The sequence below is a fragment of the Aegilops tauschii genome, chromosome 2, assembly GCF_002575655.3.
Source record: "Aegilops tauschii subsp. strangulata cultivar AL8/78 chromosome 2, Aet v6.0, whole genome shotgun sequence".
Lineage (NCBI taxonomy): Eukaryota > Viridiplantae > Streptophyta > Magnoliopsida > Poales > Poaceae > Aegilops > Aegilops tauschii.
The window spans coordinates 314,047-328,555 of NC_053036.3; the positions used below are offsets into that span (position 1 = coordinate 314,047).

A 14,509-nucleotide genomic window follows, 5' to 3' on the forward strand; every position below is an offset into this window, starting at 1 on the left:
TTCATAGATAAACTTGATCATAAACCCACAATTCATCGGTCTCAACAAACACACCGCAAAAGAAGATTACATCGAATAGATCTCCACAAGAGAGGGGGAGAACATTGTATTGAGATCCAAAAAGAGAGAAGAAGCCATCTAGCCAATAACTATGGACCCGAAGGTCTGAGGTAAACTACTCACACATCATCGGAGAGGCTATGGTGTTGATGTAGAAGCCCTCCGTGATCGATGCCCCCTCCGGTGGAGCTCCGGAAAAGGCCCCAAGATGGGATCTCACGGGTACAGAAGGTTGCGGCAGTGGAATTAGGTTTTTGGCTCTGTATCTGGTAGTTTGGGGGTACGTAGGTATATATAGGAGGAAGAAGTACGTCGGTGGAGCAACGTGGGGCCCACGAGGGTGAAGGGCGCGCCCCCCTACCTCGTGCCCTCCTGGTTGATGTTTTGACGTAGGGTCCAAGTCCTCTGGATCACGTTCGTTCCGGAAATCACGTTCCCGAAGGTTTCATTCCGTTTGGACTCCGTTTGATATTTTTTTCTACGGAACTCTGAAATAGGCAAAAAAAACAGCAATTCTGGGCTGGGCCTCCGGTTAATAGGTTAGTCCCAAAAATAATATAAAAGTGTATAATAAAGCCCATTAATGTCCAAAACAGAATATAATATAGCATGGAACAATCAAAAATTATAATTGGCTCCCACATGTTCAAGTAGTAACAGCTACACTACTCTAATGCAAGCAGTAGAGAGAAAGAGTAGGCGGTATCGGGATGATCAAGGGGGTTTTGCTTGTTGTTGGATTCCGCCTAGGAGACGAGACACAATCTCCTCAAAATTATTTTTTTTTAGGATCCACGATCTTCTCAATCGGACGGTAAGGCTCGGAGAGACTGAAAAGCGCAGCTGCACTTTTAAGTAGTATGGAAAAAAGCATTTCAAAATTTGGGCCGTCGGGGTGACTACTACTTGGAGAGGGGTGCCCAGGAAACGATTGAGGGTTCTCCAGAAAAAAAGGGAAACGATTGAGGGGAGGGGAGGGGAGGGGAGGCGGCGCAGCCAACCACGCAGGCATTGGCGGGTGGTCCGGGTCGCATGACACGTGTCGCCACGTCGCCCCGCACGTGGGCCCCGACGGGCATCCGACGTGACGCGAGACAGAGGAACACAAACCCACTTCCTCCTCCTCCTCTCTTCTTCCTCCTCCCTTTAAACCAACCCAACCCAACCAGAGGAGCTCTCTCTCTCTTTATAGCAATAGCAATAGCTATAGCCATAGGTAGCATAGCAGTAACCAGAGAGAGACACACTCTCACTCATGGGATTCGCTTCCGCTCTGCTGCTGCTTGTCCGGTACCCGCCGCGCGCCTCCTGTTCCTCCTCTTTTTCTTCCACCCCCGTGCCCGTGTGAGTGTGACCGGACCGCCCGCCTCATCCATCCATGGTGATGGCCAGCGCCGGCGTCAACAACATGCCCGAGGGCGCCATCGACTCCGAGGAATGCCGCCTAGTGCGAAGACGCAGCCGCCTCAACGCGCGCCGCTACGCCCACCACGCCTCCCCCGCCCCCGGCCCCGGCCCCGCCGAGGAAGGAGGGGAAGAGGCAGAGCCCTCCTCGGAGGAGGAGGAGGGCTCTGCATCTGACGCGGTTGTTGCGGCGGCTCCCCAGCAGCTGCCCTCCAAGGAGAAGGAGAAGGAGATGGAGAAGGAGAAGGCCAAGTCGTGGTGGAGATGGCCCGTGTCGTTCGGGTCGGTGGCGCTGGCGGGGCGGCTGCGGGAGATGGAGGACACGGTGTCGCTGCACCCCAGCTTCTGCGCCTGGGCCGACGGCTCCCCCATGCACCTCTTCGCCGTCTTCGACGGCCACGGCGGCCCCCACGTACGCCACGCCATGCCATGCCAGGCCGCCTCACTTAATTAATTCTACTGTATAATCTAATCTAATGCCTGCTACTTAAGTAGGTAGTTTTTGCTTAGTAATTAGTACGTAGTGTTATCTAGTCCCCGGTCCAAAGAGGGCTTGATTGATTATCTCCATGGAGAGGGACACCCTGCAGCATCCAATCCGACGATCCAAGAAGATACCTTTCGTTGTCGATCGAGTACATAGTGCTTCTAGACCTCCATCCACCTGGTCACATTCCAGCAGCTTCCACTCCAGATCCGGCTCCAGCTACAGCTCGACACGTAGCATGCAGCAGTTTACTACCTACATTCCATTGATTCTTTCCATCCATCCATCTATCTAAATTATAAACGCTTATGATGACATGAATGATCGATGCAGGCCGCGGCGCTGTGCAGGGAGCAGATGCACGTCATCCTCGCGGAGGAGCTGGCCGGCGCGGCGGCCGACTTGCACCAGACAGCGGCGGCGTCGTCGTCGTCTTCTTCTTCTTCTTCTTCTTCTTCTTATTCTTATTGGGAGAAGAAGGAGAAGGAGCAGCAACAGCACGACCAAGACTCGTCGGAGCAACAACAGCACGACCAAGACTCGTCGGAGCAACTTGCGTGGCGTGGCGCTCTGTCCAGGAGCTTCGCCCGGGCGGACGCGCTGGCGGTGTCGGCGTGCGCGTGCGGGCGCGGGAGTACATGTGTGCCCAAGTCGTGCTCGTGCCTGCTGTCGTCGGCGCAGAAGGGCGCCATCGTGGGGTCGACTGCCGTGGTGGCGCTGCTGGTCCGCGACCGCCTCATCGTGGCCAACTGCGGCGACTCCCGCGCCGTGCTCTCACGAGGTGGCGTCGCCGTGCCGCTCTCCCAGGACCACAAGGTGAGTCTCCTGCATGCATGATTTCCTACCTTGCTTCCCCTGATTATTCTTTCATTTTCTGGAACGGAATACGTACGATTAGTAGCTCATACAGTGACTTTGTCTTCTCTGGCTGGGCTGGGCCGTCGCCCTCGACACGTGGTGGTGGTGAGATTAGATTCCTAGGCTAGGCTAGGCTGGACGGGACGGAGGGGGTCGCCGTCGCCATCGCCATCGCCATCGCCATCGCCGCTGTGGTGGTGAGGTGTGGAGGGACGCGTGTTGGTCAAAGGAAAGGCCGGCCACGTGGGGTGACGGCAGTGGCCAGCCGGCGGCGGGTGTTGGTGTGGGATTCAAAGCTGCAGACAAAGAAGGAAGGAAGGAAGGGAGTCCGTGGTCGGCAATGCCTCCACCTGTGCTCACCTCTCCTAGTGGGTGGTGAGATTTCCGAGATTGGGATGGAATGGAATGGAATGTGGGGCCATCTCATCTGATTCCACACAAATAAATATACTAGTACGTACTGTAGTAGCATGGGCTGGGCTGCATGCATGCATGCGTTTCTCCTACCCTTTCCTTTCCTTTCCTTACCACATGTGCATTTGCATTTGCATTTGCATTGCATGGATTTTCATCTCTCTTCTCTTGTATGCAATGCAATGCAATGCCATGCCATGCTTTGCTACTACAGTAATAAAAACTAACCAAGGACGACGTTGCGATGGATGGATGCAGCCGGACCGGCCGGACGAGATGGCGCGGATCAAGGCGGCCGGAGGCAAGGTCATGTACATGAACGGGGCGCGCGTCCGCGGCATCCTCGCCATGTCCCGAGCGCTAGGTATCCTTTCCTTTCCTTTCCTTTCTACGCACCTAGGGCTGACTCAAAGCAACGATCATGTCCGGGGCCTCCTCACTCCTCACGAGGGTGAAGATGGAGGCCCGTGGTCTGTCGGGTGCCACCAGGATGTGTCATTTCGTCGCTTCGCACACGTGGTCTTGCTCCCATTAACAAGGAGGGGTGATCATCATTAACACTATAATAGTATCATATCATAAAGGGGGGATGCTTGTCACCTTGTGTTGTTGCCTTCTTATATATGGAAACCAATTAACAACCGCCGGCTTAATTAGCTAAGGTCTTCGGCCAATTACTAAGGATAACACCATCTTCTAATGGATGACACATGTCACTTTTGCTGCTGTTGTTGACAAGATAAATAATTTGGTCACATCTCCGGCCTCTAAAACTAATGCCCATCACTAGCAATGACCTGATGAGTTGTGCCATACCAATTGGCTAATTATTAACAAAATTGAGCATATATGCGAACCGTACGTGTCCATCCATCACACGCCAGCCACTCAAGGTCCGATCGACACTATGGTGCCCTGGTATATATTTAATTATAGAGCAGTTCCAGATAGTTACATTATGACAGTTGACAAGAACCACAGAAAAATGGAGTGGACAAGAAGGCCACACATGTTTGTCTCCAATTCGTCAATGCTCAAAGTGTTGTCTTTTCAGCTTATTACTTTTCCTCAAGGTAGCAATCATGTAAGTAGTCAGGATAGGTAACTTTATTGGACTGCCAATTAGATCTTGTCCGAGTTAATTACCTATAGTGGCATGTTACATCATTTTGGTTCAAGTCATGCATGCTACTTTCTTTGTGCTCAAGTTGGCCTTTTGAGGTAAATTCAGTATTGCTATATATTGTGCCTTTTACTCGCTATTAAATCTTTTTCTTTTCTCTCTGAAACAGCAAGTGTAAATCTTGATATGTTGGTAGGTTGGTGTTAACACATCCTGTCGGTTTTGGGTATGCCTGCCTACATCGATCGGAAGCGGCTTCTGTTATGAACAGTGTACTTGCTTGGTTTTAATGGAGAGCTAGCGGGTTTTTCTAATTATTTCGAAAGAGGATGAAAAGGCAGAGGCCTTGAAGTTTGTTCATGCCTACAACAAAGTTCATTTCTTCTCAGCAGTATGCATTAATTAATTGTTCTGAATCATGCATCAAGTATTTGATCTCATTAATTTGGACATTGTAACTATATATTCTTGCAGGGCACAGGCTCCTGAAGCCAGAAGTGATATGCGAGCCAGAGATCAGCATAACCGAAAGGTGCGAGGAGGACGACTGCCTGATCCTCGCCAGCGACGGGCTGTGGGACGTGATCTCCAACAAGGTGGCCTGCGACGTGGCCAGGCAATGCCTGGAAGACGGGAGCCCCACCAGAGCTCCTGCAGCTGCGGCTGGGAGCAGCGGCAGCGCGCCGGCGGTTTCCCAGGAGGAAGAGCCCCGGTGCTTCCGTGCAGCGGCCCTCCTCGCGAGGCTGGCCCTCGGGAGGGAGAGCTCCGATAACATTAGCGTGGTGGTGGTTGATCTGAAGGCGAGGGGTTGATTAGCTAGGCAGATGAGATCACCACCATATCCATATCTCCTTAATTTGCAACCTAGACCGACTTGGTAGCTAGGAGCTAGCTCTCTGAATGTGCAGTGCAGTCCTGGCAAATTAAGCAGCAAACTCTCTGAGGTTTTCTTTGTTCTTTGGGTTTTTTCTTCTTTTTTGGGGCTAGTTTTTGGGTGGTCGGTCGGTTTTATCCGGCCAAAAAGAGTCTCTTGTTTCTTCTTCCGAGTAATCCTGGCGTGGCGTGCCATGGATAGAGATGAAAAAGGGACACACACACACACACGGACAGACAGACAGATGGAAAGAAACAAAATATATATGATGCTCATTTATGCTCGTCAGTTGCTGTCTCCATGAAGCAGCTGATGTGCACTCAAAACTACTGCTGTTAATTATACTAGTGCAAGTGTGGTGACTCGTGCAGGTTTGGCTGTTTGCATCAGGTTGAATTGAAACATGCATGCATGAGGCTGCTGCGAATGCGAATTGATTTTATCTAGGGTCCTTTGAATCATCACATCAGCTAGCTGGTTTGCTGTTTGCAGAATCAATCACTGGCTTCCTTATTAATTCTGCAGTCGATCGCTGAAAGAAAGAAAGAAAGAAGGTAGGTGTTGACATGTTTATTTACACCCAGTTCAGTTGAGACCCAGGTCCAGAAACTGAAACTGAAGGCCACGAATAGGTTTCTCGTGCAGATGATCAGTCATAACTCATCACTAGATGATTTTTCTCAAACAGAGGAGAGGATAAGTTAGTTTGGATCAGAAGATCTTTATGGTTTTGTGCATTCCATTAATACAGTATGTGTGCTGTGGATCGTGTGATGAAGATGAAGTGAAGAATTCTCTGCTCGAAGCTCAAGAAAACTCTGCTCTACTGTATTGTCTGAGTCTGACGAAACTGAATTCTGACAGCTGCTTACGCCTACAACTGACGACGGAACTGTGTTTTTTTCTTCTTAAAACTTGGACAGCAGCTGTAAACTGACATGGTCGACGGCGGCCCAGTCCCAGACGAGGAGGAGGAGGTGGTGGTCTACTACGGGCGGGCAGGGGGCCGGAGGCGGCCACCGTCGACGACGCCGGGCTCCTTCCTTTCCCCTCGTGTTGAGCCCTTTAATTTGGCGCCCATTGTCATGCCTCGGCATGGATGGATATATCGTACACGTTGTGCAAAATGCTAGCAATTACACACAACATAAGTTCAACCACCATTCCGTAATTCACATCACAATAGCACCATATTTTCAATTTTCAAGCATTACAAGCATGGTATCCAACAAGTACCACGGTAGCACTTCACTTCTAACATGTACAACTTTTGGCATCACCAACATTAGAGCAAATCCAATGGGGTTCGCGGAGTCGGCCAAGAGGAAGGGCCGGAGGCACGCCTCGGACGCGCGGGATGAGGCCGCCGCGCAGCAGGAGGACACCATCACCCGCGTCGCCGCCTTAACAAGGGAGGCGCTCTACATGCTAGGGCTTAACCCTAGCCAGCACAGCCTCCTCAACGCCGCCGTCGCTGCGGCCAGCGCCGGCTCATCGGCGTTTCCTCGGATGGTGCTGCTCGACTCGCCCCGCGCGTCGGCTTGCAACCCAATGTTCGGCTTCCATGTGTACCCGCAGGCCTCCCGCCTCTCTGGAGAGTGCTCGCCCGACGTGGGCGTGGTCGCGCCTTCCACGCTCGCGCCCGCGCCCATCGACCTCAATGCCACCCGGGTGGCCGGTGGCTCGTCATCCGGCGGCGCGAGGAAACGCGCGCGGCAGACGAGAGAAGTGGCTCCCGCGAGCATGATGACCGGGGTGGAGATCATGAAGGTGGATCTCAACACCGTGTCGCCAAGGAAGAGGCCGTGGTTCAAGAAGATGCAGGCCGAGATGCTCAAGTTCGACGACGAGTGATTTATGGCAGCGATCGCCATCTTTTTTATATGCCGGCAGGTGTGCTGGCATGACCACGGGGCCGCGATGGCGTGGTCTAACTCAAGTCCCACCTTTTTTTGTGTGCTGGCATGTGTACCGGCCGGCTGGCGAGTGCGCCAGCATGAACTGTGGTGATATTTTCTGAAGCCGGCATTGTATGTCGGTGCTGGCATGGTGCCGGCATGAGACATGGGCGCTGGCATGATCGGCCGCGGGCCTTTTTCTTTAAGAGTTGAGTGCTGACATAAAATGGGTAGGCGCGTTGGGAACCACCTACAATATCTAACCTGTGACGCCCCCGATTTGACCGTACACTAATCATGCACGCAAATGTGTACGACCAAGATCAGGGACTCACGGGAAGGTATCACAACACAACTCTAAAACATAAATAAGTCATACAAGCATCATAATACAAGCCAGGGGCCTCGAGGGCTCGAATACAAGTGCTCGATCACAGACGAGTCAGCGGAAGCAACAATATCTGAGTACAGACATAAGTTAAACAAGTTTGCCTTAAGAAGGCTAGCACAAACAGGGATACAGATCGAACGAGGCGCAAGCCTCCTGCCTGGGATCCTCCTAACTACTCCTGGTCGTCGTCAGCGGCCTGTACGTAGTAGTAGGCACCTCCAGTGTCGTAGGTGTCGTCGTCGACGGTGGCGTCTGGCTCCTGGACTCCAACATCTGGTTGTGACAACCAGATAGAAAAGAAAAGGGGGAAAGAGGGAGAGAAGCAACCGTGAGTACTCATCCAAAGTACTCGCAAGCAAGGAGCTACACTACATATGCATGGGTATATGTGTAAAGGGGCATATCAGTGGACTGAACTGCAGAATGCCAGAATAAAAGGGGGATAGCTAGTCCTGTCGAAGACTACGCTTCTGGTCATCTCCATCTTGCAGCAGGTAGAAGAGAGTAGATTGAAGTCCTCCAAGTAGCATCGCATAGCATAATCCTACCCGGCGATCCCCTCCTCGTCGCCCTGTTAGAGAGCGATCACCGGGTTGTATCTGGCACTTGGAAGGGTGTATTTTATTCAGTATCCGGTTCTAGTTGTCATAAGGTCAAGGTACAACTCCGGGTCGTCCTTTTACCGAGGGACACGGCTATTCGAACTGCAGGGGTGCACCACATAACCCAACACGCTCGATCCCATTTGGCCGGACACACTTTTCTGGGTCATGCCCGGCCTCGTAAGATCAACACGTCGTAGCCCCACCTAAGCACAACAGAGAGGTCAGCACGCCGGTCTAACCCTATGCGCGCAGGGGTCTGGGCCCATCGCCCTATGCACACCTGCACGTTGCGTACGCGGCCGGAAGCAGACCTAGCCTAGTGGCGTTCCAGTCCAATCCGGCGCGCGCCACTCAGTCGCTGACGTCAAGAAGGCTTCGGCTGATACCACGACGCCGGGATACCCATAACTACTCCCGCGTAGATGGCTAGTGCGTATAGACCAAATGGCCAGACTCAGATCAAATACCAAGATCTCGTTAAGCGTGTTAAGTATCCGCGAACGCCGACCAGGGCCAGGCCCACCTCTCACCTAGGCGGTCTCAACCTGCCCTGTCGCTCCGCCACAAAGATCCACTTGCGGGTACTCCTACGAGCCGACCCGACTTTAGTCATCACATGTGTCATGTATATAGTATATAAGTATATACCCGTGATCACCGCCCAGGTGATCACGGCCCGATAGTATAGCACAGCAGACGGACAAGAATGTAGGGCCACTGATGGAAAACTAGCATCCTATACTAAGCATGTAGGATTGCAGGTAAAGGTAACAACAGTAGTAGCAAGGATAGGCTATGCATCAGGATAGGATATCGAAAAGCAGTAACATGCTACACTACTCTAATGCAAGCAGTATAGAGAAGAATAGGCGATATCTGGTGATCAAGGGGGGGCTTGCCTGGTTGCTCTGGCAAGTAGGAGGGGTCGTCGACTCCGTAGTCGAACTGGGCAGCAGCAGTGTCGGTCCCGTAGTCTACCGGAGAGAGGAGGGGGAAGAAACAGTAAATACAATGCAAACATAAGCATGACGATGCGTGACATGACAATGAGCGGTGCTAGGTGTGTCCTAACGCGACAGTAGGTGGTACCGGTGAAGGGGGGGAACATCCGGGAGGTATTCCCGATGTTTCACGTTTTCGGACAGACGGACCGAAGGGGGAAAGTTGCTAGTTCGATAGGTTAGGGAGGTGTGGTGGACGAACGGACTGCGTATTTGGATTCGTCTCGTCGTTCTGAGCAACTTTCATATAGAAAACATTTTCATCCGAGTTACGGTTTAAAAGATATGAATTTTCAAAGTTTATTTGAATTTCTGGAATTATTTAATTAACAGAAAAAGGGGTATGACGTCAGCATGACGTATGAGCGACGTCAGCGGTCAACAGTCCGGGTTGACTGGTCAAAACTGACACGGGGGACCCACCTGTCATAGACAGTGGGTTAACAGAAGATTAAGCTAATTAATTTTCAGTTAATTAACTACTGGGCCCACCTGTCAGTGAGTGATTAGATTAATTATTTATTTATATATATATAACATTTTTATTTTTTTTTATTTTTGCGGCGGGGCCCGCATGTCAGCGGCTGGGCCTGCCCAGTCAGCACGTTGACTGGGTGGACCCAGTCCGCGGGGCCCGCTGGCAGTGACCCGGGGGTGGCCCCAGGTGTGCCACGTCGGTGGTGGCCGGCGGCTGAACACCGGCGACCGAAAATACGGCGGAGGCGCTCGGGACCTCGCCGGAATCCACGTACAGGGGGCCTTTTGTCCCGTGCGTTGCTGCGTTCGAACGAGTGAGCAACGCCGCATCCAACGCGGGTGGCCACGCAAGCTGCGATGGCCGGAGCCGCCGCCGGCGACAGGGACGGCGGAGACCCGAAGCACGGCGAACTCGCGCGCGATGAAAAGGAGGCTAAAACGGGCGGCGCGCTACTCCTACGGCGACTACTCGAAGCCACGAACGTGTTGGTGAGCTCGACGGACCGGGACGAGCCCTACCGTGATGGCTACGAGCTCGACAGCGGAGCCCGGGCGCGGCAATGGCGTCGCGTCGCGCACAGCTTGCTGCGGCGCGTAAACGGAGCTAGGACGGGGAGAGGAAGGGGTGGAGCTCACCGAGCGGCTACGAAAAGCCTGCGACAGCTTAGGAGCGCAGAGGTGGCCGGAGACGACGGCGGTCACCGGCGGCCGAGGCGGAAGGGGACGAGCTGGATCCGGCGTTGTGGTGCCTCCCGGCTCCAACGGCGAGCACCGGTCGAAGTGGCGGACGATGACGGACGCCTACGGCATGTCGGGGGTGCAGGGCGATGACGGTGGCCGCGGGGACGACGGAGAACGGCGGCGAGCACGCTCTGGCAGTGGGGATCGAAGGGGAGAGGGAGGTGGATCTGACGGGGGAGGCGCAGAGGCCGAGAGTGAGAGCGGGGGCGAGTGGGAGAGGGACCCGAGGAGGCGGGGGGCGCTGGCGCCCTTATCCTCCCCGTCGCCGGCGAGGTGGTGCGGCGGGGACGGCCCCTGTTCCAACCCCGGTCGGGGGAACAGGGAAGGGGGCGAGGGGGGAAGGTGGGCTGGGCCGGGGGTCGGCCCAGTTGGGCCAGGGGGGGTCCCGTGGGGGGAAAGGCCTTCTCTTTTTCTTTGTCTGTTCTGGGTTCTTTTGCCTTTTCTTTTTATTTGTTTATTTTCTTTTCTGTTTTATTTCATTTAAAAGTATTTAAGTATTTTATAAAAATGTGTTTTCTCCACCATAATTACCAGTGTATTATTTGGCACCCACCGAACATTTTTGTTCAAATTTTTGAAAACTTTTATTTTCCACTTTAATTTTAATTGAAGTTTGAATTAGGAGTTTGAAAAGAAGTGTGATTCCAAATGTGATCATGCCCTGTTTAGCAACATGATTAGCTTAATCACAGAGAGTTACTGTAGAATGATCCTCAGGGTGTTACAAATCTCCTCCACTACAAGAAATCTCGTCCCGAGATTTAGGAGGTAGAAGGAAACAGTGCGGGGTATTCTTCGCGCAGACGGTCCTCTCGTTCCCAAGTGGCCTCATCTTCAGAATGGTGCGACCACTGGACTTTGAGAAACTTGATCGCCTTCTGACGTGTGCGGCGTTCAGCTTGGTCGAGAATGCGGACCGGATGCTCCTTATAGGAGAGGTCTTGCTGCAATTCGAGCACTTCATGATCCACGGCTCGGATTGGGTCCTTGAAGCAACGGCGGAGCTGTGACACATGGAACACATCGTGAACCTGTGAAAGGTTCGGCGGTAGTTCCAGTTGGTATGCCACTTTTCCACGCCTTTCGAGAATAGTGAATGGGCCAATATAGCGAGGAGCTAGTTTGCCCTTGATCCCAAAGCGGTGAGCACCCTTCATAGGTGTGACTCGAAGATAAGCCTTTTCGCCAGGTTGATAGACCATGTCTTTATGATGACGGTCATACTGACTCTTCTGACGTGACTGAGCAGTCTTGAGATTCTCACGAATAATGCGGACTTGTTCTTCGGCATCTTGGATAATATCCGGACCGAAGAGTGGACGTTCCCCAGTTTCTGACCAGTTCAGAGGGGTTCGGCACTTTCGTCCATATAACACTTCGAAGGGGGCCATCTTCAGACTAGCTTGATAGCTATTATTATAAGAGAACTCAGCATACGGGAGAGATTCCTCCCATTTCTTGCCGAAGGAAATAACGCAAGCTCGAGGCATGTCTTCGAGAACTTGATTGACGCGTTCAACTTGTCCTTGCGATTGAGGATGAAACGCAATACTGAATGACAGATGAGTTCCCATAGCTTCTTGGAAACTTGCCCAGAATCTTGAAGTGAATAAGCTGCCACGGTCTGAGCTGATAACCAATGGAATACCGTGGAGTGAAACAATCCTGGACATATAGAGCGTTGCCAACTGGCTAGCAGTGATCGTTTCTTTGACTGCCAGGAAATGTGCAACTTTGGAAAGCCGGTCAATGACGACAAGAATAGCATCATTACCTTTCTGTGATTTGGGAAATCCAGTGACGAAGTCCATCTCAACATGGTCCCATTTCCATTCAGGAATAGAGATAGGTTGCAGAGTTCCAGCAGGCCTTTGATGTTCTGCTTTGATACGACGGCAAACGTCACACTCAGCAACATAACGTGCAATGTCTTGCTTCATATTAGACCACCAGAATCTCTGACGGATGTCTTGGTACATCTTTGTGCTACCAGGATGGATACAAAGAGGCGTATCATGAGCTTCTTTCATAACTTCCTGTGTCATATCCAGGTTTTTCTCTGCACATGGCACCACTAGGCGGCCCTTGAAGTATAAGGTGCCATCTTCAGCAATGGTGAAGAATGAGGGCTTTCCTTCTGCGAGGTAGCGCTTAATCTTGTGGGCTCCAGAGTCATACTTCTGTAGCCTTTTGATGCTGTCCTCGAGATCTGGTTTAGCAACTAGGGTATTGAGGGAACCCTGGGTAACAACGTGGAGGTTCACCTTGCCAAACTCCTTAGGAGGAGGATCGAGTGCACCCGGAGGAACAATATGGAGGTTCAGCTTCCTGAATTCTTCAACAAGCGAGGGCTGAACTTTGTGAACCTGGAGGTGGTTGCAGTAAGACTTGCGGTTCAAGGCATCAGCCATTACATTAGCCTTGCCTGGCGTATAGGAAATACCCAAGTCAAAGTCTGCAACAAGCTCCATCCATCTCTGTTGACGGAGGTTCAGATCTGGCTGAGTAAACAGATACTTCAGACTTTGGTGGTCAGTGAAGATCTCGCAACGATTACCGAGAAGGTAATGTCGCCACTGCTTCAGCGCATGAATGACAGCAGCAAGTTCGAGGTCGTGAACTGGGTAGTTCTCTTCGTGAGGGCGCAATTGCCGAGAGGCATAAGCAATCACTTTGCGGTCTTGCATTAGGACACAGCCTAATCCTTGACGGGAAGCGTCGCAGTAAATGACAAAGTCCTTCTTAGTATCAGGTGGAGCTAGAACTGGGGCAGAAGTCAACTTGTCTTTGAGTGCCTGGAAACTTTCCTGACACTTGTCTGTCCATTGGAACTTGACGCCCTTATGTAACAGGTTAGTCAGAGGCCTGGCGATCTTGGAGAAGTTCTCGACGAATCGACGGCAATAGCTGGCGAGACCGAGAAAACTTCTGACTTGCTTAACGTTCTTGGGAGGAGTCCAATCAAGAATAGCCTGAACTCGCTCGGGGTTGACGGCAATACCATCCTTAGAGATGACATGCCCAAGATAGGTTACTTCCGGTAGCCAGAATTCACATTTGGAGAACTTGGCATATAGTTGATGTTCTCGTAGCTTTTCCAGCACAAGTCGAAGATGTTCAGCATGTTCTTCTTCGTTCTTGGAGAATACCAGGATATCATCCAGATAAACCACGACGAACTTGTCGAGGTAATCCATGAATATATAGTTCATCAGACGAGAGAAGGTGGCTGGAGCATTGGTCAAACCGAAAGACATGACGGTGTACTCGTATGAACCATAGCGAGTCACGAAGGCGGTCTTTGGGATATCCTCTTCGTGAACACGGATCTGGTGGTAGCCCAACCTCAAGTCGAGCTTAGAGAACACTGACGAACCCGCCAGTTGATCATACAGGTCATTGATCCGAGGAAGAGGGTATTTATTCTGAATGGTAGCTTGGTTTATAGGACGGTAGTCTTGAACTAACCGGTTTGTCCCATCCTTCTTCTTGACAAAGAGAGAAGGTGCTCCCCAAGGAGAGCAACTTGGGCGAATGAATCCTTTGCGAAGAGATTTGTCGATTTCCTCCTTAAGCTCAGGGAGTTCATGCGGCGGCATTTTGTAGGGTCGCTTGGCTATAGGAGTGGTGCCTGGTTTCAAGTCGATGATGAATTCGACAGCTCTAGCAGGGGGAATCCCTGGAAGTTCTTCAGGGAAGACGTCGAGGAATTCACGCACGACGGGAATGTTTTCAATGCCCTCGAGTGGTGCAGCGTTCAATGCATTCAATGCATAGAGCCTTGCCTCGGCATTTTGCACCAGATGAGCTTGGTAAGCAACTATTTCATCTGAAGGGTGTAGCAGATGGACGGTCTTAGTGGCGCAAACTATAGAAGCAGTATGCGCTTTCAACCAATCCATACCCAAAATGAGGTCGATGTTAGACGTCTTCAGGATAATGGAGAGGCATAGAATTCCAGCCCTTCGATTTCCACGGGGACATCGATGCCAACCAAGGAGGTTTGACACTGTCCCACAGGGGTTTTGACCAATACAGAGGTGTTCATCTCCTCACATTTAACGTCGTGCTTGTATGCAAAATCTTCTGACATGAATGAATGTGATGCACCTGTATCAAATAAAACGGGTGCAGGTACTGAATTTACGAGGAGTGTACCCATCACAGTAGCAGGCT

The 14,509-nt window shown here is 51.7% G+C and overlaps 1 protein-coding gene across 1 annotated transcript; it reads left to right on the top strand.

The window, feature by feature from the left end:
• Positions 1-1,181: 1,181 nt before the first annotated feature.
• Positions 1,182-5,546, top strand: LOC109784857 (probable protein phosphatase 2C 37). The gene is made up of 4 exons (XM_020343463.4): positions 1,182-1,876; positions 2,285-2,767; positions 3,482-3,587; positions 4,821-5,546. Exons 1-4 carry the CDS (start codon positions 1,439-1,441, stop codon positions 5,156-5,158), a joined length of 1,365 nt encoding a protein of 454 aa, XP_020199052.1. The 5' UTR covers positions 1,182-1,438; the 3' UTR covers positions 5,159-5,546.
• The last annotated feature ends 8,963 nt before the right edge of the window (positions 5,547-14,509 follow it).

Bases quoted from the DNA above. Each gene is read 5' to 3' on its own strand.
- LOC109784857 (XM_020343463.4), top strand. From the start codon at position 1,439: ATGGTGATGGCCAGCGCCGGCGTCAACAACATGCCCGAGGGCGCCATC. The intron at 2,768-3,481 runs GTGAGTCTCCTG...GGATGGATGCAG, and splicing joins CGCTCTCCCAGGACCACAAG to CCGGACCGGCCGGACGAGAT. The intron at 3,588-4,820 runs GTATCCTTTCCT...ATATTCTTGCAG, and splicing joins CGCCATGTCCCGAGCGCTAG to GGCACAGGCTCCTGAAGCCA.